At 49.0% G+C, this 19,339-nt stretch overlaps 1 protein-coding gene and 1 long non-coding RNA gene across 17 annotated transcripts in view; one reads left to right on the top strand and one right to left on the bottom strand.

Moving 5' to 3' along the window:
• The window catches only part of LOC128079965 (uncharacterized), a 37,474-nt gene extending 22,471 nt beyond the window's left edge, over nucleotides 1-15,003 (top strand). For 8 of the 15 annotated variants that reach the window (XR_008206398.1, XR_008206403.1, XR_008206394.1 and 5 more), the window contains 4 exons: nucleotides 1,905-8,540; nucleotides 8,674-9,767; nucleotides 10,651-14,247; nucleotides 14,682-15,003. This is a non-coding gene — a long non-coding RNA (uncharacterized LOC128079965). The remainder of the gene's footprint in view (nucleotides 1-1,904; nucleotides 8,541-8,673; nucleotides 9,768-10,650; nucleotides 14,248-14,681) is intronic. The other 7 variants (XR_008206408.1, XR_008206405.1, XR_008206400.1 and 4 more) reach the window with 7 other exon arrangements.
• Nucleotides 15,004-15,844: 841 nt separating this feature from the next.
• Nucleotides 15,845-17,146, bottom strand: HELT (helt bHLH transcription factor). Of its 2 annotated transcripts, XM_052683111.1 has the most exons (4): nucleotides 16,916-17,146; nucleotides 16,736-16,840; nucleotides 16,547-16,643; nucleotides 15,845-16,444 (listed from the first exon to the last, which is right to left on the bottom strand). In XM_052683111.1, exons 1-4 carry the CDS (start codon nucleotides 16,940-16,942, stop codon nucleotides 16,026-16,028), a joined length of 648 nt encoding a protein of 215 aa, XP_052539071.1. In that variant the 5' UTR covers nucleotides 16,943-17,146; the 3' UTR covers nucleotides 15,845-16,025. The 2 variants fall into 2 exon arrangements, with proteins under 2 accessions (XP_052539071.1, XP_052539070.1); XM_052683110.1 differs by having other exon boundaries at nucleotides 16,736-17,146.
• Between the last annotated feature and the right edge of the window lie 2,193 nt (nucleotides 17,147-19,339).

Here is a 19,339-nt window from a genome sequence, read left to right as displayed (position 1 = left end):
GAAAATAGGTATAGTAACTGCAAGTCTATGCGTAAAACAGTCACCACTGTAATTTTGCTGCTGGATTAAGGCCTACATTTCCCAGAAGCCAAGGAAAATCTTTCCTTCAAATTAAACAGAAATTGATCTGGGCAGGAAGTGGTATCAGATTCCTTCTGTAATCATTGGCCTTTGTGCCAGGTTTAATTTCCATGCAGTACTTCCTTTGTATAAAGTACGTCACCTGTATTAAATGCATTACCCAGTAATGACTTGTGCAACCAAATAGCTTTGCAGAAGTTGTGGTGTTCAGCTTTTGCAGGCAAGGTCCTGGACCAGGTTTTGCGTAACAAGATGTTTCCCAAATCAGCCCCAGATGTTAGCAGGCAATACGGCATTCATTCGATGGGGATTCATTCATTAGGGATTTTCAAGGCACATTACAAATTCATCTTCTGCTATATAAACTGAATGTGTGAAGAGAAAGAGACTTTTTGTCAACACTCTCAGTTGTTTAAAACAACTGCCAGATGTGCTGTCATACTCACAATTAGTCCTTTATTTGCAAGCTTTATGTGATTCATTGGGACGTTTATTGCCATTATATTAATATCTTGGGTATAATTCTGCCATTTTTGGCACTGTTTGGTATCATTTATGAAGTAAAGCATTATGCAAAGAAGGAATGGCAAAATCCAAAGGCAGCATGAGAGAAATGGTGCCTTAAAGGAAGATGTTGATGGAGTAGCATCAGGAAACAGTGATGGCACAGCCCTGGGTTTCTTTTTAGCAGGAAATCCCGCTTACTAAACTGGAATGTGTGAGAAGACCTGTAGTTTAAATACTTTATCACTTGAAGTTTCTCTGCGTAGTTTACGGAAGAACCAAGGGGAAAGCTTGTTCCTGTGTCATGTGGCTCATGAAGCAGTGCAAAACCTTGGCAAAGAAAATCACATAATGCTCATTTGAGGGGAACGGGTTTTGCAGACCAGAAGGAGAAGAAAAATCCAGAACGTAATTCCCAGGAAACCCAAATGCTGCTCTGGGACTTCTCTTCTGGGCTGCTCCTCTGCTATCCCTCCACCTCTGGCAGCACTTTGATAGCTGCCATTGGCTCCTTTATGTTGCCAGGTTGTCATGAGTTCAAAAGGATGAGCGTGAAGCTGAGGTGAGCTAAGAGAGGAGCCATATCCTTCTGCATAGCTAGAAGGTTGGATTGTGCAGAGAGGAAAAGTGCCCAGTGATGTGGTTGTATTTCAGTGCAATAGTATTTTGCTGGTGATGCTGTGGTGGCTGAATTCTCTGTGAGATTTGGCAGCTTTTGGTGTTTTTGTTAAGTATTTATCAACAAGCCCAGTCTGAAGTTGTGTTTGGTTTTGTTTTTTTTTTTTCCTTTTTACCCTCAATTTTCCCCATCTTAAACAATAGGTTCTTAGGCTACTTCACGACCATGTTTTTTATAGAGCATTCCAGGCATAAGGAGTTGGACGTAGTGGACAGCAAAACAACCATTTTGAGCACACTTCCTTTTCACTACAAAAAGGCACTGAAAGCAATGGCAGGAGGATGCTGGCAAGCCAGAAAGTTGTGGGCAGGTTATTTTGTGCCCTCTGCCCTTTGAGCTCACCAGCTTGTGCTCAGCCAGTGCCTCTCAGCCCCTTTGGCTGGAGGAAAAAAGTGAAATACTTTGCTGTCTCAGAATAGCTGCAAAACTGGGCAGGGATCCCCCGCTAAAGGAAACCTGTTTGGGGTGTGGGTTTTTCATGCCAGATCCTGGTTTGCCATTATTGAAACTCCACAACGAGGCGTTTCCTAGCTTTGTCCCTATATTTACAATACCTTTTGACTGAGATGTCTAAGAGCTTTAAACATATGCTTTGAGCAGCAGACAGTTGGGGCTGACATTTGTTACAAATCTTTTTCAGAGGGCCGTGTGGAATTGTCCTAATCCGAGAAGAGCCACTGCCTCCCTGTGTGATCTGACAGACTGACATATCACTTGACCTCGGTCACGGCAGCTGTACAACGAGGTGGAAAAGGCGGCTGATGGACAACCAGGGGATGCCTTTCAGCACAGCTTCCTCGGGGTAAACCACGGACAAACGCATGGCTTGGCTTCTTTCTTACTCATCCATGAGTTTTAGATCAAATTCAGATTTTGCATAGCTTTTCTTGGATTTTTTTCTTTAACACAGCGGAAGCGAGGGTGACGCAGTCACCTACCGCAGGTTCTCTGGGGCAGAGCGGCAGCCGGGAGGGCGGCTGTTGCAGGCAGCCGCTCCCGCTCGCTGCCTCGGGATGGGGGGCCGCGCTCCCCGCCGTGGCGCTGCCGGGTCTGCAGGGGGCGCGGCGGCTCCGCTGCAGCTGCAGCCGCATGATCAGCCCGGCCCCCTCCCGGCGTCCTCATGTCGCCGTCCGACGCGTTTAGATCTTCGCTGCCTGGGAGGAGCGTGCAGGCACGCGAGGTGCTGCGTCCCCGACCTGAACTGAGGGCATCTCCAATCCGCGGCAGTTTTACCAACTGGTAGCATTTAGAACCTCGCTTTTAGGCGTTGCGTTAGTTTCTCAGCAGTTGTTAGCCATTAAGTTATTGCAGCTGGGCAGATTTTTAATTAAACTGATACTCTTAGTGCTTTGTTTGTTTGTTTTCCTAGAAGATTCTAATCAATACAAACTATAGGCCAATGGCATCCTGGCTTGTGTCAGGAATGGTGTGGTGAGCAGGACTGGGCAAAAGTCATCCTGCCCCTGTACTCGGCACGGGTGAGGTCTCCTCGAGTACTGTGTTCAGTTTTGGGCACCTCAGAACAGAAAGGACATGGAGGTGCTGGAGCAGGTCCAAAGAAGGGCAATAAGGCTTCTGAAGGGCTCGGAGAATATGGCCCATGAGGAGAGACTGAAGGAACTGGTGCTGTTCAGTCTGGGGAAAAGGAGGCTGAGGGGAGACCTTATTGCTCTCTTCCAATATCTGAGAGGTGCTTACAGTGAGAGCAGGGTTGGTTTCTTCTCACTGGTGACAGGACGAGGGGAAATGGCCTCAAGTTGCGCCAGGGTAAGTTTAGGTTGGATGTCAGGAAAAACTTCTGTACAGAAAGGGTTGTGAAGCACTGGAATGGGCTCCCCGGGGAAGTGGTTAAGTCACCATCCCTGGATGTGTTTAAGAAGCATCTGGATGTGGTGCTCAGGGACATGACTTAACGGAGTTGTTAGAGTTAGGATAGTATGGTAAGGTTGTGGTTGGACTCTATGATCTTTAACGTTTTTTCCAACCTGAGCAATTCTATGATTCTATATTTTCACATAATTATCTCACATATAAGTGTAAGACACATCATGCTTGTTGTCTCTGGAAAGGGCAGAGTGTCTGTATTATGATCTTCTGTAAACTTCTTGAGAGGCCTCTGTTGTATCCAGCACAATTATTCCCAACTCTGTGCCTTCTTTTCCTGTATGTTTTCTCTTCATAGCAAACTGAACTGTTATTCTGCAGGACCACTAGGAAATGTCTGGAGACAAAGACTGAGTGCCAGACATCTTTCTGATTCACGTCATTCCTTGATGACACCCAAGCAGAGCTGGGCTGCTGGGCAATGGAAGCTCTCCCTGCACTATTTTATCCATTAGCTCAGATACAGTTGAGAAGAATTTATACTATGTGAAAGAACACATACAAGTTGTGAGCAACCACGTGGTCTGAATGTTAAGGATTCATCCTTCCTCCTACAGAAGGTATTTAAGGTCATGTTTTAATATTTGAAAAACAACTTGTGCTCCTGAACTGTTACATTTTTTAGGACTAAATGTGAACAGGGCTTCAGTGAATAGATGCACTGCTAGTTGAAGATGCTGTAGCAGCTCTGACACTCCAAATTTTGAAGCTGGGGACTAAATCGGTGTTTCACTGAGCAGCACTTGCACATTTTGAGTGGTAAGGAAAATACAAAGTATATCTGAAAATGCATGATAACAGAGAATTGTTGCAGCTGGAAGGAACATCTGGGAATCATCAAGTCCAACTCTCCTGCTAAAGCTGGTTCCCTACAGTAGGCTGCAACTGTCATCATGGAACAAACCCAAAAGGGCAGATCTGCACTGTGCTTAGTGCTGCGATGTTTGCCTTGCTGAGTGATCAGCAAAGCCAAACTTCCTCTTCTTAAGGGTCTTTGGATCAGTTATTGATATATTCACTAGTGCAAATTGTCTGGCTTTGACAGGAATTTTTAAATAATGTCTTTCTTCACAATGTCTTGCTTTTGCTTGTCTCTCTTTACAGTCTTCTGCATTTTGTCCCTTTGCCCTTAGCCTTCAGCTGATGACTGTTAGAACAAGAGTCACCATCCATTCAAATGCACTTAATCTGTTGTTCTTTCTTGTTTAAAAGCATCTTGTGCTTTAGTGAAGTCTCTAGACCTGCAAGGAAAGGTCTTCTATCAAAAAGGAAAAAATTTGACACTTGAGAGCATAATTTTCTTTGTTGACTCATTTTATCACTTTGTCTATCTTTTAATCATTGAGGAGCTGTAAAAATCGAGGTACCCAGCTGAACATAAAAACACCACACCAGTTTTGCACTGGCTTCACTCCTATCCATATACAGAATGCCTTTACATGGAAAAGGCAAACATCCCAGGAGTCTGTAAGAAGTAGGCTGTAGATGTTACAGCTTGAATTCATGGGAGGACTTCCCTGGAGCCTGAACCACATCCCTCCAGCTGAAAGGAGAGCCCAGCCTTCCCTTTCTGAAAGGTTGGTACAATATCTAGCTACACTCCTTTATCTTCTGTGTTTTAAAAATGCCAGGATTGCTGAGAAGTTCTAGGCAGAATGGCTCTGTACATCCAAATCATACACTAATGATAGAATTAAAGAAAACAGTGTTAAGCTGTGATATGTCTTAAAAAAAACCCCAAAGCAAAAGGTGCTTGAGTGTCTGACCTGCATGTATGAAAGTAGAGGCAGAAACAGCGCATAAACTCATGCTTTGTCCCTTGGCAAGGATGAGACTGTAGCATAGTCTTTTGAACTTAGTGAGTTTTGAGCTTAGTGTCCTGCAGAGTGGTCCATGTGGTTTCTGAATTTAAAATGAGTGGGATTTTTGTTTGTTTGTTTGTAACAAGAGAGCACTGAAATAAACCCACAATGTTAGAGAAGTGTGATTTTAATAATGTTCAGCAGCATGAGATCTCTACTTTCCACTCAGTTCTGTTCTCCATTGAAAAACTTTTGCACAGGAGGAGCTCTGAGAAACCTTTGGTAATTTTATATCCTGTATTGACTTGCCAATAAGGGCATTTGCTCACAAGATTCCCTTCAAGGCTAAGTGTTGAATTCCTGGCATTCCCAGAAGACTTATGTTGAATTGTATGAATTTAGCTCTTTGCCTATGTAACTATGGAAAGCTCTGGATGTTCCAGGGTCTCCCTGCTCTAGTTTGTCCATATTCCATTGCTTAGATTTGCCTCTCTGGTGTCTTTGTAATCTGCTGCACTACAGCTTCATGAATCAATCTGGGCCATAGGTGCCAGAAATAGTTGATGAGTGGCTGCTATGCAGTCAGGGGGCAATTGCATACGTGTAGAGCAAAGGGGAATCTCTCCTGGGCATCATTTGGCCGTGAGTGCTGATGAGTGCTTAAACTAAGACAGTTTAAGCCAGAGACAATGCAGGTGAATTGGATGGTCTTCAGAACTTGAAATTCAGTACTACTTTGTGCCCTTATTGCTACCAGTAAGTATTTCTCTTGTGAGCTGGGGCTCTCTCTGTATGAATAATGAGCAGGAACATGGCTGGGTTGTTGCAGCTTGTGCCTGAGATGGCTGAGCTACCGGTGCTATGTGACTCTGGAAAAGGCAGGTGCAGCTTTTGGCTCACGCCATTTCCAAAGGCACTGAGGAGAAGCAATGTGAAATGCTGTGTACAGTATGAGCATAGCATTCCTGACAAAGTCCCCCAGTACCTCTTACAGTGATATGAAAGTGGTTCTCACTAAAGATAACTCAGCTGCTATGAGTAAGGACTAGATATGCCTTTTTCAAAAATGGACTGGAACTGGAGAAACTGCCAAGATTTTATGCCCACGTGACCAAGAGAGAAAAATATAGGGAGGGATTAGAATGCTTAGTTTCTTTAAATTGGCAAAATTGGTAATGGGAGGAGTTATGGTGGCTGTCTGTACATGCAAAAGCTTTTAAAAACTGGGGATTATAAGACTTTGTCTTAGCAGATTGGCAGACTAGATTTTTAATAGAGCAGAAGGGATCATCTGATCTATATAAAATCAAATGAAACAGTTCCATCTGACTCAACTTGAGCAGGTATGTTTGTATTCTCTTTTCTGCAAGGCATCCTGGCAGCCTGTGTACTAAGACCAGAGCTCAGGAAGCTCCTGATTGCAGCGTGTCCCAGCAGGCTGCAGAAGCTAAGTGAGAGCTTGTTTGTGATGTGCTGGTGTTCATATCGAGCAAATTCATCCTTGCTCATTAGTATTCAAGGGAGAAAGGAAAGTTGTCTGTGGGATGACTTTCTGCATAACCTGTGTTTTTGCCTTGGTCTGAGAAATTCTTTCCCTGACCTTTTAATTGGAGGCAATGTTTTAGATTTAGTATTATTAAAGATGTTTGCTCTTTAGAATATCTTTAGTTTTCTTATTAGTACCCCTTACTCCCCAGTGGCATAAAGAGTACTGTGTTTTGAGAAGAGGACCCGAGAATGGCCCACACAAGAGAAATAAAAGCAAAGCTGAAGTATGCGAGATCGCATTCTACACGAACCTGCCTGTCTTGTTTTAAGATGTGTAGATTTGTCCATCTTGTTGAGCAGTTCAGTTACCCCCAGTGTAGCTCCTGATGATTGTCCTGAGGAGAGATAATTCATCGTGATCTGTCCAGCCAAAAAACCTGCAACTCATTTCTGGATTTAGGGAGAAAGCTTCCTTGCCAGTTGGTGTCAACCTTCAAGTATGTCTCTGCAGAAGGACATAAAACCCAGCAGGACTCCCTTATCACATGGCATTAACTGAGGTGGTGCTGTCATTTTCGATACATTTGACTTCTTGCCTCCAACCCCCATGCTGAGATCTCATGTTCCTTTTTTCCCCAGGGTCATGTCTTACATAGAGTCCCCACTGTGGCTTTGCTCTGCTGGGTCAAGGGAAACATGAGATGATGATTTTTGCCCTTTCCTCTTAATGGTTAAAATTATAGAAGGGGTAAGAAGAGGTCTGTATGGATTTCATCTTTGAGATTGATTTTATAATGACAGCGGGAACAGGGAAAGACAGACCCACTCCAAGGCTTTTGGCTTCCCACACCTTTCAGAAAGGGACAGCAGGATGACATCTCATGCTCTGTATCTGTCCCAGATTGTGACTGTTTTCTTGTGAAGAGCAAATGCACGATTCAAAGAGTGCCTGGCAAAAGCTTCTTCTAGTTCTGCAGCAGCAGCACGGGAAATATTTCATGTATGTAGAAGATGGAGCATCCCTGTAGACTGTTGTTTTCTGCAACCTTTTGTAAGTTTGGGGAAAAGTTATTAAGTACTGTTTCTATTTCTTTCTTTAAAAAAAGACAGAGAAAAAGCCTGCATTTTCTGCCATTTCCCAAGAGGCTTTTTATCTGTTTAAACCAACTAGGGATTTTTCACATATTGACATAAGCATTCATTTGCTAATTTGCTGGACATTAAACTGCACAGCATTCTTGAATGAGGCTGGAATACTTGGGTACTTAGTGCTGCTCAGACCCCGCATCATTCCCAGTACACATATGGTTTTCCTCCTCTATCTCCTAGATAAAAGTCACTGTTTGATCGCCTTAAGGGAAAGAATGAGTTAAATGGACCAATATTTTAGCCTTGGCTCTAAAACTGGGCCTTTTCAGAAACTCCTCAGCACCTGCAGCAGCTAGGTCATTTGCACATACATAAATAAATAAATTAACAATGAATAAATAATTTAATCCCACCATACAATGCCACCTTGCAGATCTGATCCTTTGCTCCCAGTGAATTTGTCCATTCCTAATTCTTTTTGATAAAGTCCTCAGATACTTGCTGACTGTCAGTCTAATTTTCTTATTGTTTTCGCTTGATTAGTTCTGTATGACCTAAGGTCGCCCTTAAAATCCACATCTCTCGTGAAGACTCCGAAAGGCCTTCTTTTTTTTCAAAGGGATGGAAAGTGCCTGCCATTTCTCCGGACAAAAGCCGGGAAGGTTTTCAGTTATTAGCCTCCTGAAGCAGCCCTTTCGCTCACCCAAGCGCAAAAAAAACTCATTAGGGGGCACCTTTCTTTCTGCCTTCTTCATCTGATGCGTGTTGGCTTTACGTGTTTCAAGATTTCCAGGTCTCGGATGGATTTGGCCAGCCTCCCTTTTAACCCTGCCAGACTGTGGTGGTGCCCTGGACAGAGATTGGTTGAACCACCTGGAGATGCTCCATCCTTTCAGCAGCTGTTTTACACACTCTGTTCTGCTGTTCTGTTGAGTACTTCTGCCCGGCACGCAGCACTGCCATACCTGTGCCTGCCTTTTAAGAAGAAAAGCATCCCAAAAGTAAACTGGAAGGTATTACAGTGATGCTTGTAGCTCTTGCTTACCTATGATGTTTACTGAGGGTATAATTGGTACAGTTGTCCACAAAAGAAAATGTAATTGCAAGGAGAAGTCATATCAAACTGATAAGTGTTTTCCTTTTCAGAAAGGGGCTGCCTGGTCTCTGATGAAGGATCTCTACTTTGCCTGAGATCTGAGCCTAAAGGGAAGAAATACTCAGGAGCAGAAGGAAGATGAACAGGGCGTAAAGAGAGCAGTGCCAGTGGAATTTTTGTGGACAAATACTTTGTGTCTTGCTCCTGCAACGCTATTTCTCCTTGTCCTGTCCTGACAAGCAGCTGCTCTTCCAGTCCCCTGGGTTAAAACCTGTTTTGGAAAACTCAGGACTGTAGCTAAGGTCTCAGTTCCAAGCATGTGGAACGACAATTTAATAGCCACTAGTCTTGCTACTGGCTGTTTTCAAGGCCAAGAGAAATTCTCTTTCTTAGTTTGGAATAGCATACTGTTGCAACCACTATTTTTTTTGCCAGTTCCTCTGAAATCCCCATGATACTGACAATTTACTTCCACTCTTTTTTACCAGTTCCTCTGAAACCTGAGGGAGATCAGCCCTCCATAAAATCAAGCCAGCCAAATGCATAAGGCTGGATCTGTATGCAAGTCCTTGCAGGTTCCATACTACCAACTCCATTACTCTTTCTATTGGCATAAATTCTGACCAGCTGTCAGCTTGAACTTAGGGTAAAATAGTGTGGAAGCTATGTGACAAGAAGAAATTGTGTCAGCATGATACCAGGCAGTCTTGTTTATACCGTTTTGCATCAGTGTCCCTTCCACCCAAACCATTTAGGGATATTCGAGCTTTCTGAATAAACTTGACACATTAGTTAAAAAGAAGCTTGAAGCTTTGGATGAAATTAACTTCTAGTGTCTCATTCAGAACGCTGTGTACATTCTGTTGAAGAAATCCTGCTAAAAATAAGCTAAAACATTCTGGATGATGCTGTGCCTGGAGCTCTGCTCAATGTCCCACACAGAGAGAAGAGGATTGGCTTCCACTGAAACCAATGGCAAATTTCTCCTGTACTATGTACGTACTTTAAATTCAGGATTTACTGATTTTGTGTGCAGGTTGTTCATACATGGAGTTCTGAAGCCTTTTGCTTCTTTTTGACCATGTATAAGAACACCTCTTCTAGCAATACATGCAACAAGTACAATAGAAACATCTGTCACAGGGTAAGCAGCCTCTGGGGTACCCTTAAACATTCGTCAGCTGTTTCGGTTCATCAGATTCACGTGCTACACCTTCAGTCTGCATAGCAGATGCACAAGAAGAGATTTTTTTTTTTTTTAGTGAACAACAAGTCTTGCAGGTGAGATACAAAAAGATTTTAGTTGGCAAAGTTGCTGCAAAGTTGCTGAAGAGTGAACTGAACTTCTCATGATGAAACATGGAGAATTATAGCTCTGAAATACCTGTGCAGATAAGTAAGATTATGTGGCAGGCAGCAGTGAGGGTGGGATTCTGCTGCCCTGATTTTTCCCCTGCCTATATATGTGAATCTGATCTATTGATCCTGCATTCCCTCTTGATTCAACAGAAGGAAAGAGACATGTTCCAAAGCAAAGCAGCTCATTTTAAGGGAAAGTCTGAAATCAGTCTGATCAGTCACCCACTAGAAAGGCCCGTTTTTCCCTCTTGATTAGAAAAAGAGCTCAAAGTGATTAATTCACTCTTGCACCTCTACTTTTGAGACATTTAATGCTTGATTAAAGTCAGCTGCTCACGAGTTATAGTTCATCCTTCTATTAGCAAACCACTGAAAGGTTTTTCCTTTACAGTATGACTTTGCCTTATGACAAAGTAAGCTTTCAAAGAACCTGAATGAAAAAATCCCATTGGTCTCATCCCATCCTTGGTTGTTTTGTTTTTAATCTGGGTAAAGAATTAAACTCACCAGCATCCTATCTGTGTATTGGTGGACCTACAGGCATGCTATATCCTTACCTTACAATAAGGCAATTCTAATGAGATGCTAAATGGGGTTTTGTGCTCTAGAACATAATTGTCATTTTCCCAAAATAATTTATCTTGTTTTTTTTCTTTTTCTGTTTGCAGTTATGGTGACTGGAAGACTCTCTGAAGAGCCTTTAAGAAGCCACGTATTGGCAGCTGAACTTCAATCCATCCAAATCTTCACAGCTTTCTGCTAGAAGAGGATGAAATTGACCACATGCCCTCAAAATTCATCTCAATCTGAAAAGGCAAGTTAATTCCAAATCCATTTTGGGGAAAAAAAAAAAAATTATGACAAACAAAAAGCAAAAAAATAATTTTTAAAACTGCTACAAATTAGAATATTCCTTTGAGAAGAATGACAGCCTTTATATTCTCCCAGTTGCCTATCTTTCTAGCTACATCACATTTATTTCTCTTATTTATGTCCCCTGTCTTTTGATTGTGGATCATATTCAGTATTGTATGTCGTGTTGTGAAGAGGTGGTAGAAGCTCTGTCTGAGAGCTTAAAGCACAGCTGAAAATAAGGCAGTTATGACTGTATGTAACATGTGTCATGTGACTAAGAAAACGAGCTCTCTGAGAAGGAGAGGCTAAGTTGCTCTGTGGAGCAGCAGATTGCTTTGAGAAAGTGAAATATTCAAGCTGCTTTGATGCTGGGAGCCTCCTCACAACAGAAGAGTGTTCCTTTGGCCTCACAGAGTTAGCTTGAGTCCTGCACATGCATGTAGCAGAGTAGATTATTTTGTCTAGTTGTGTCATCTTTTCTTCTTGGGGGAACAGTTCATGCCTTCGGTATAGCAGGCAGTAGGGCCTGCTCTGCAGTTCTTCTGCACGTGTGACTTCACTTTCACCGTCAGAGTAACTGAGTGTTTAAGACCAAGGTAGGTTTTTATTTTCCATACATGTTTGCAGACACAGGGCTGTGTGGCTCAATTAGTAAATTGAGCACCGAGAGCCACTGAAATATGGGTCACTTACCTGTTGGGTGAGGTCTCTGCTGAGGCAGCTCCGTCATGCCTCCTCCTCACGTAAACAGCCCTAGCTTCAGGGGTCTCCAGAGAGCTTTGTCTACTTGCAGGAGCTAAGGATTTGGTCCAGAATATACACAAGTAGGTAAACAGCTTGTTTTTTGTTCATTTGCTTTAATATAATGACTTTTCTGCAGACAATAATTTGTAACCAACTTAAGCACTGGTACCCTTAAGCAACATTTAATTGGTTTTCATGCATCTTAGCCATCTAACAGGTTTTATTTGGCTTTCCACAACAAAAAATATACTTCTGGTCTTGTTCTTTTTCCAAATACTTCCCCGTCCTTCTCCAGGCATCAAAGAGAATAACAAAGCTCCAATAAAAGGTGGAGGTTTTTTGTTTTGTTTTTTAATCTCTTTCTTCTTTTAAAGAAACAAGAAGGTAATGTATGAATAAAGTGTGTCATGTAAGGAAATTATTATTACATCCTTCTATCAAAAGAGGTTCTATAGTGGAACATGCAGGACTGGTGATTTCCTTAGAACTTTCCAATATACATTTGTGTTGTATATAATGTATGTTGTTTCAGGTTCTCCAAAGGCTTGTGAAAATGTGTAATCTGTGCTTGATGAATCTCATTGATCCCTGATAGATTTCCTCTTTTTGAAAGTGAAGACATGTGAGGTTAGTTCTGTAGGTTTTACCATTGTTCTTTCTACAGATCTCGGTCCTGAAAACCCAGCAGTGGATTTGGAAGTAAAGGTGAATTGTTCCTGTCCTATATCCTTTGACAGCAAAATTCTGCACACTGACATTCACGTGCAGCTATCATGATGTCACTGTTGTAAGTCAGTAAGGTTGTACAGGTGGACATTTTAGTTTGGGGGAAAAAAATTAACAAAGAGATCCATCCTGTATCTTAGCCATAAAATACTGACCCTTGCAGGCTGATTTCTGTGAATTCATCCTCTGGAATGGCACTAATGCAGCATACGTGGGAAGTTATGAGGCTCCAGCAAACCCACATTTAAGCAAAGAATCAGCACACTCTACTAGGAAATGCTGAGAAAAACAAAACTGAATCCAACCAAATGGTGGCACAGGTCCTATATAGGCTTGATGTGTATGTAGGGCCTCCTTTCAGTATCTAAGGGGCTGTAAGGAGGGGGGCAGACTCTTTAGCAGGGTCTGCTGTGACAGGACACGGGGAAATGGTTTCACGCTAAAAGACAGGAGATTTAGATTGGACTTAAGGAGGAAGTGTTTTACACTAAGGGTGGTGAAGCACTGTCACAGGTTGCCCAGAGAGGTGGTGAATGCCCCATCCCTGGAGACAGCCAAGGTCAGGCTGGAGGGGCTCTGAGCTCCTGATGGAGCTGTAGGTGTCCCTGTTCAGTGCAGGGCAGCTGGACCGGATGGCCTTCAAAGGTTCATTAAACTCAGATGATTCTGGGATTCTGTGGTACTGCTGTTCATTTGTGCGGTACCCCAAGCACACACATGTCCAGGAGAGAAGTATGCTGGTGTGAGGGCAGCAGTCCTCCCTCCCTCTTCCCTGGATGGAGAAAGTACCCCGACACTGTCACTGTCTGGAGCTCAACTTCATGCTCACAATTCAAAATTGGAAGTCTGCTATTTGATGTCTTAATCACCTTATGCCTCTCAGAGGGCTAACCAGGGTACGCTGTTTTGTTTGAATTCAACAGAAGTGGCTTCAGAGGGACAGAGTGATTATGAACATGGTCTCTCAAAGAAGACCCAGGTTTTAGCCTCAAAGACTTCAAGCCTGAGACTTCAGCTTCCTAGAAGAATGCCTAAGCCTAGGGTTAGGGATAAGGAGCCACAGGCTGCTGAGCCACTGAAGGCACTTCCTGCCATAAGCTTGGCTGGGAGGGCTTGGGTTGAGCTGCATCCTCCTCTAAATGCCTGCACCCTTCAAGGGCTGACAATGTGGGTGTGCGTCGAGGCTCACAGCTGAGCTCAGAGCCAGTGGACCGAGAGTCTCCAAACACAGGACTGCATTGTGAGTGGCTGTAACTCCTCTCACAGGCTCTGGGTGCAGCCCTCAGGCTCCACAATGTTCACCAAACATGTAATGGCTAAGTTGTGGATCCCATCATGCATTCCCCGTTCCCTTGCAGGATGCCCTCAGTAAGGAAGGCTTTTATTATTATTATTATTACATTACTCATTTCCTAGAAGAGGACTGCACTTTTAAGTATGTATTAGTTATTAAAAATCAAATTGCCTTTTAACTTTTATGGCTTATCTCTGAAACTTGAAATTTTTTCTAGAGAGAGTATTTATTTCATCCCAGTTAACTGCATTACTGTTGCTGAGATATACTGCACGTTTCCATTGCTGTAGTGTAAAGATGAATGTTAAAAATACATTCAACTGGATTTGGTATTCTGAGTTGGAATCTCCTAAGTTACTCCTCTTTCCTCACGTTTGATGTATGTGATGTTGCTGTCTCTCACCTTTTTTGTGAGTTTTGGTTTAATGTGCCACTGTGTGGCATATGGGTAGATACCAGAGCTTTAACCTGTGTGTGTATTAAAATGCAGTTCTTTTTGCTAGAAATAAATGTGATGATGTCAGAGGGGATGGATGCAGCAGGCTCATCTGTGAGCTCCACTTCTTGCAGCTCCTCTTCAGCAGACACACACCTGTCAGCTTCGGAGGGCTCCTTCCCACAGACCGTCTCTGCAGAGGAGTTGCTGGTAAGTGCACAGCTGCTCCAGCACTAATGAGCTGTCTCCAAATGAAGCAGCAGGGAAAGAAGCTGCTGTGGGTAGGGAGGGCTTTGCACCCAGTTGCCACAGACCCTGTGCTCTCCTGGTGTGAGCAGTGTGATCCTAGTGGAATCACAGAGCCACAGAATGGCAGGGTTTGGAAGGGACCGCAAGCGATCGTCAGGTCCAACCTCCTTGCTAAAGCAGTTCCCTGCAGAAGGTGACACAGGTAGGCATCCTCTGTGCTTTAGGGGAGCAGGAGTGTGGTGGCATCCCATGGAGCAGAGACACCAGGAGTCACAGACCGACCGGAGCTGTGCTGCTGTGGGACGAGGGGTCATAGTGCTACCAAAGTCAAATAAAAGGAACCTTGCCTTCAGCTGACAAGTTATCCTGAAATTACTCTGCTTGCTTCAATTTAGGGGCTGTACCCTGTTGCACGGGCTCTGTGTCTGAGGGTGGGAAGCACACAGTGTGGTGCTGAAGCCGTGGTTGTGCATGAGGTGTGCTGCAAAGTCAGGGGAAGTGGGAAGCACTCTGCTCTGTGCTGTGGGCACGCTCAGCTCACAAACCTGCTCTTCACTGTGAAATAAGCATGGCATGGGAACATTCTTGCTGGTTCTGGGCCTGTTCAGAATGTAAACTCTGAATGTAGAGTGGATGGATGCAAGCTGCTTGTGTGTCTCTGTGACCTAACTGGTGATGGTTTATTCCCAAATAGCTCAAATAAATCCTTCTGATAAATCGGTGAGTTGGAGACGTTTTCAGTAACGCAACGTTGCGGAGATGAGTGTAACCTCACCTACTGCCCAGGTGAGTGACAGCTGCGTCAGCGTGAGGTGCAGAGCACCCGGGGCTGCGGGCAGAGGTGAGCCCAGCGGCGGTGTGGGGCCGAGGGGCGCGTGTGCGGGGCTGCGGGAGGCTTATCGCCGGGTCATTGTGCAGCCGGAGGGGTTTATCCTCCGCGGCCAAATGAAAACGGAGAGGACAAAAAAAAACATCCCGGATAGCAACATTCGAGATACAAAGACTGTCACGGGCCAGTGCTAGTTGGCAAAATTGTATGTAAATGACGGCAGTTTTGTCCGTAGTGGCCCTCTGCTAATCCTAGAGAGAAAATCTACTTAGCCGGGGAAGTTCTGTCTGATTTGGTTAACAGTGCCCGAAATGAATCTATTAATAATTTATACGTCCAGGGAAACACTGTATCTTTAATGCTACAATGCCAAAGGGGAAGAAGGGGGTCATACTCCCGCTCAACGCTCGGAGCACAACTCTCGTGGGGTCCCGTTAGCACGGCGAGGGCGCCCGGGGCTGCGGGCCGGAGCTGTTCCCGCACGGCCCTTCCTTTGCGGCGGCACTTCGGACGGGAGGCACGCGCTGCGCACGGCGCGTTGCGGCGGCGAACTGTCCGTCTGTCCGTCAGCCCGTTTGCCTGCGCGCAGAAGCGCGGAGGACGGTTCACGGACGGCGGTCATCCCGCGGCGCGCCCGGCTCGCAGCCCCGCACCGGGACGCGGGGGGGGCACGCGGGTGCTCGGCTCTGTGCCGGCCCGCCCCGCTCCGGACAGAGCGCCGTGCCCCCCCCACCGCCTCGGGCCCCGTACCGGGCCGCGGCGCGGGCGGTGCGTGCCCAGTGCGGGGCGAGGCGCCGCGCCCCGTTGCTCCGTGCCGGGGTAAGCCGAGAAAGCTTCCCACGAGACACGCGGGGCCGCGCCCGTAGCTTTCTTCCGGCGCCATCCAGGCGGAGTCCGCGGCGCCGCGGCCCTATAGCACGGCGGGAGGGTGTTGGCCGGGCGGCAGCCCGAAGGCGCCGGGGGGCGGCGGGCCCAGCAAGCCGAGGTAACGGCGCTCCAGGCCCTGCGCGGACGGGAGGAAGGCGGCGCGCTGCTGCCCGGGGCCGCCCAGGGCCGCAGGGGCGGGCAGGGGGCCGTACGGCCACGGGAAGGGCTCGGGGGGGCCGGGCGGGCGCTCAGGGGGCGGCGGGAAGGCGGCGTCGGGCTCCGGCTGCGCGGCGAGGAGCGGCTCGGCGGCGAAGCGCGCCTTGGACTGCAGGAAGGCGAGGATGCGGGCGTACTTGGTATCCTTGGTCTCCATCCGCTCCACCGTGGTCAGGTAGTGCACCAGGTTCTTCATGCACTCGTGGTAGCCGTAGTGGAAGTAGTTGGCGAACTCGGAGAGCAGCTCTGCGGGACGGGGCGCGGCGGGGCGCGGCTCCGCTCAGCGGGGAGCAGGGAACGAGGAACGGGGCCGGGCCGCCCCGCCGCGCCCCCCGCGCCCACACCTACCCTTCTCCCTGCCGCGGGGGAAGTCGGCTGAGTGCAGCGCCCGCAGGTACTGCACCGTCATCTCCAGGATCTCCGCCTTCTCCAGCTTGCCCGAGCCCTGCAACGAGCCGCGCCGTCAGCCCTGCCCCGCTCCGCGCTCCGTCCGTCCCGTCCCGTCTTCCCCCGCCCAGCCCCGCCGCCCGCACCCACCTGCTTGGCCAGCGCCAGCGGCACGGTGCGGCCCAGCTCCGCCAGGCACCGGTTGATGCGGTCCCGCCGCCGCTTCTCGATCACTTTGTGGGACACGGGCGTCCTCTGCAAAACAGGCGGCGCGTCACGGGCCGCGGCGGGTACCCTCGGGGCGCGCGGTGCGGGCGGCCCGGCGCTCACCCTGCGCTCCTTGAGGCCCGAGGCCATGGCGGCAGTGCGGGGCCGCGCCGCGGGGCCGCTTATAAAGCCGCCGCGCCTGGGGGGGACGGGGCCCCCACGGGCCCCTGAGCCCAGAGGATTAGGGCGAGCCGCGCCGCGCCGGGGAATGTATGCATTAAAGATCAGGGGCGAGCGGGAAGGAAGGGGCGAGTGCGAGGGAAAGAAGGGCCGGGGGGGCCGCCCGCCCGCTCCCCCCACACCCCCCTCCTCGCCCCGGCCCGCACGTGACGCCCACGAGCGGGGCAGGGCCGGGCTGGGTCGGGCGCGGCGTGCGGGGCGCGGCACCACCTCCCCGCGGCACCGCACCGCCCCGCCGGGCCGCGCTGACCGCCTCGTGAAGCCTGTCCAGAGTCATTACAGTAATTAAGTAAGCCCTTAATAGGCTGTTCCGCCCTACGGCGGGGAGAGTCCCCGGAGCCGGAGTGGCCCCGTTTGTTCGCCGGCTTTTCTCACGCGCCGCGGTGACACGGGCGGCTTTATGAGCGCTGGCAGCGCGGCTTTGTGCCGGCGCTCCGTGCTGCTGGGGCACCCGGCAGGTGTGGGCCCTCGGCTGGCACACGCCCCCCCGCCTCGCTCCCCCCCCCCGGGGCCGCGGGCGGCTGCGGGCGGCCTTTGGCACACGACGCCGCTTTTTGTGTCGGCGCGGCCGCGGGCCGGGCCCCCCCGCCCCGCGCTGGAGAGGCCCAATTTGTAGCCTATTATCCTATAGGAAAATGTGCCATTGAGGAGCGTGAATGGTCGCATCGGGCCGAAATTTTAATAATGCGGGGCGAAGAAAAGAGGGGCAAATAAAGCGGGGCCCGCAGCTGGCCCGGAGCGCATTGTGCGCCGTCACCTGCGAGCGGGGTCGCCGACAGACCCGCCATTCATTTGCCTAATTTTGGTCAATTTAACAAACTTCGGGAGAAATTATTGTGGCATTGTCCGCCGGAGTAAAGCTTTCTGATCGAATTAACAGCGTGTTTTGATCCGGTAAATGTCATTAGAAAGAAAGAAACAATCGCGTTTAAAGGGGGGCTCCGCGCGGACCGCGCCAAGTGGAGACGCGGCGCGCACAGCTCACAAAGGGAGCACGGAACGGCCACAGGGCACTTTTGTACGCTCACATTGCCGAGGGGTTGTACACAAAAAGGCATTATTTCATACTTGAATACGTTTAATCCAACAATTGTCTATTTTCCGCAAACATATTTTCACAGCCTTCTCGGCTCCCCTCTCCGCCGCCTGCCCGCGCCCCGCGCTGCCGAGCGCACACGGCTTCCACCTCCTCTGCTCGGCCCGGCCCGGCCCGGCCCGGCCCAGCCCGACCCGACCGCGGGGCTCCCCCGCACCCCGCCCCGCCGCCGGGCCCCGCGCCGCCGCCGCCGCCTCCCCACGCCCCGCCGTCCCCCTCCCCCCCGGCCCCACCGGCCGTGCGCCCCGCGCCGCACCCTCGCAGCCACCGGTCTGGTGCCGTGCGGCAGCGGGAGGGGCGCTCGCGGCTTGCTCCGCTGCTGGAACCCGGACCCGGTTCGGGGCTTTCGAGGGTTTCGGGGGGCAGCGGAGTCGCGCCTTCGGGGACGGCTCCGGGGGCGGCTCGGGGGGAGCCCCGCGCGTCGCGCTGCCGGCGGCCCGCCCGGGTGCGTTGCGCTACATTCAGTGCCGTACAATGGGATTAAACGCACACCGTTATCATCCAAATTAACCAAACTCTGAATGCCAAATGGGGGGCTGGGGGGGGAGAAGGGGGGCTTCCCCTCTCTCCTTTTCTCCACGAGCGAGGACGGAGTTGATCCTCTTACTGTCTGTGTTAACCGCCAGCTGCGGGCACCTGCGGGGCCGCTTGTTACCCGGGGACGCTGGTTATGGCCCGGGCCGCGGGACACGGCCGCTCCGCCCCGGGACACGGCTCCAGGACACTGCCCCGGGAGACGCGGCGCGGGGGCTGCAGGCGGGATGCAGCCCTGGGCCCGCCCCGGGTTGGAACGAGGTGGCACGGGGATGGACGTGGCACGCGGGTGGACGTGACTTCCCCTTTCCCGTCCCCGTGCCGGGTGCAGACGGAGCTGCCCCTGGGGCACACGCTCTTGCTGGCCCTGCTGCTGGCAGGCGCCGTCCACCTCCTGCAGCCCGTGTCAGCCCAGGGCTTTGTCCCCTTAGGCTGAGCTGCAGTCCTGCGACCTCGAAAGCTTTCTCCAACACGTGCCTGTAATTTGTAGCATCTCCTTCGCTGCCTCTTTTGCATCAACAATAAAGTTCCTAACGTAGGTGTAAAGCTACCAGATAGGGAATCCTATACAAAAACGTATTGGCACTGATGAGAGCAGCCAGCACTGCCACATCCATCAGAGCCGCATGTCACACAACACCTGAGGCAACTGTTAGCATCGCATGGCACAACACCTG

The sequence above is a fragment of the Tympanuchus pallidicinctus genome, unplaced genomic scaffold, assembly GCF_026119805.1.
Source record: "Tympanuchus pallidicinctus isolate F22 unplaced genomic scaffold, pur_lepc_1.0 scaffold2, whole genome shotgun sequence".
Lineage (NCBI taxonomy): Eukaryota > Metazoa > Chordata > Aves > Galliformes > Phasianidae > Tympanuchus > Tympanuchus pallidicinctus.
This window is presented reverse-complemented; position numbering and strand designations above follow the sequence as displayed.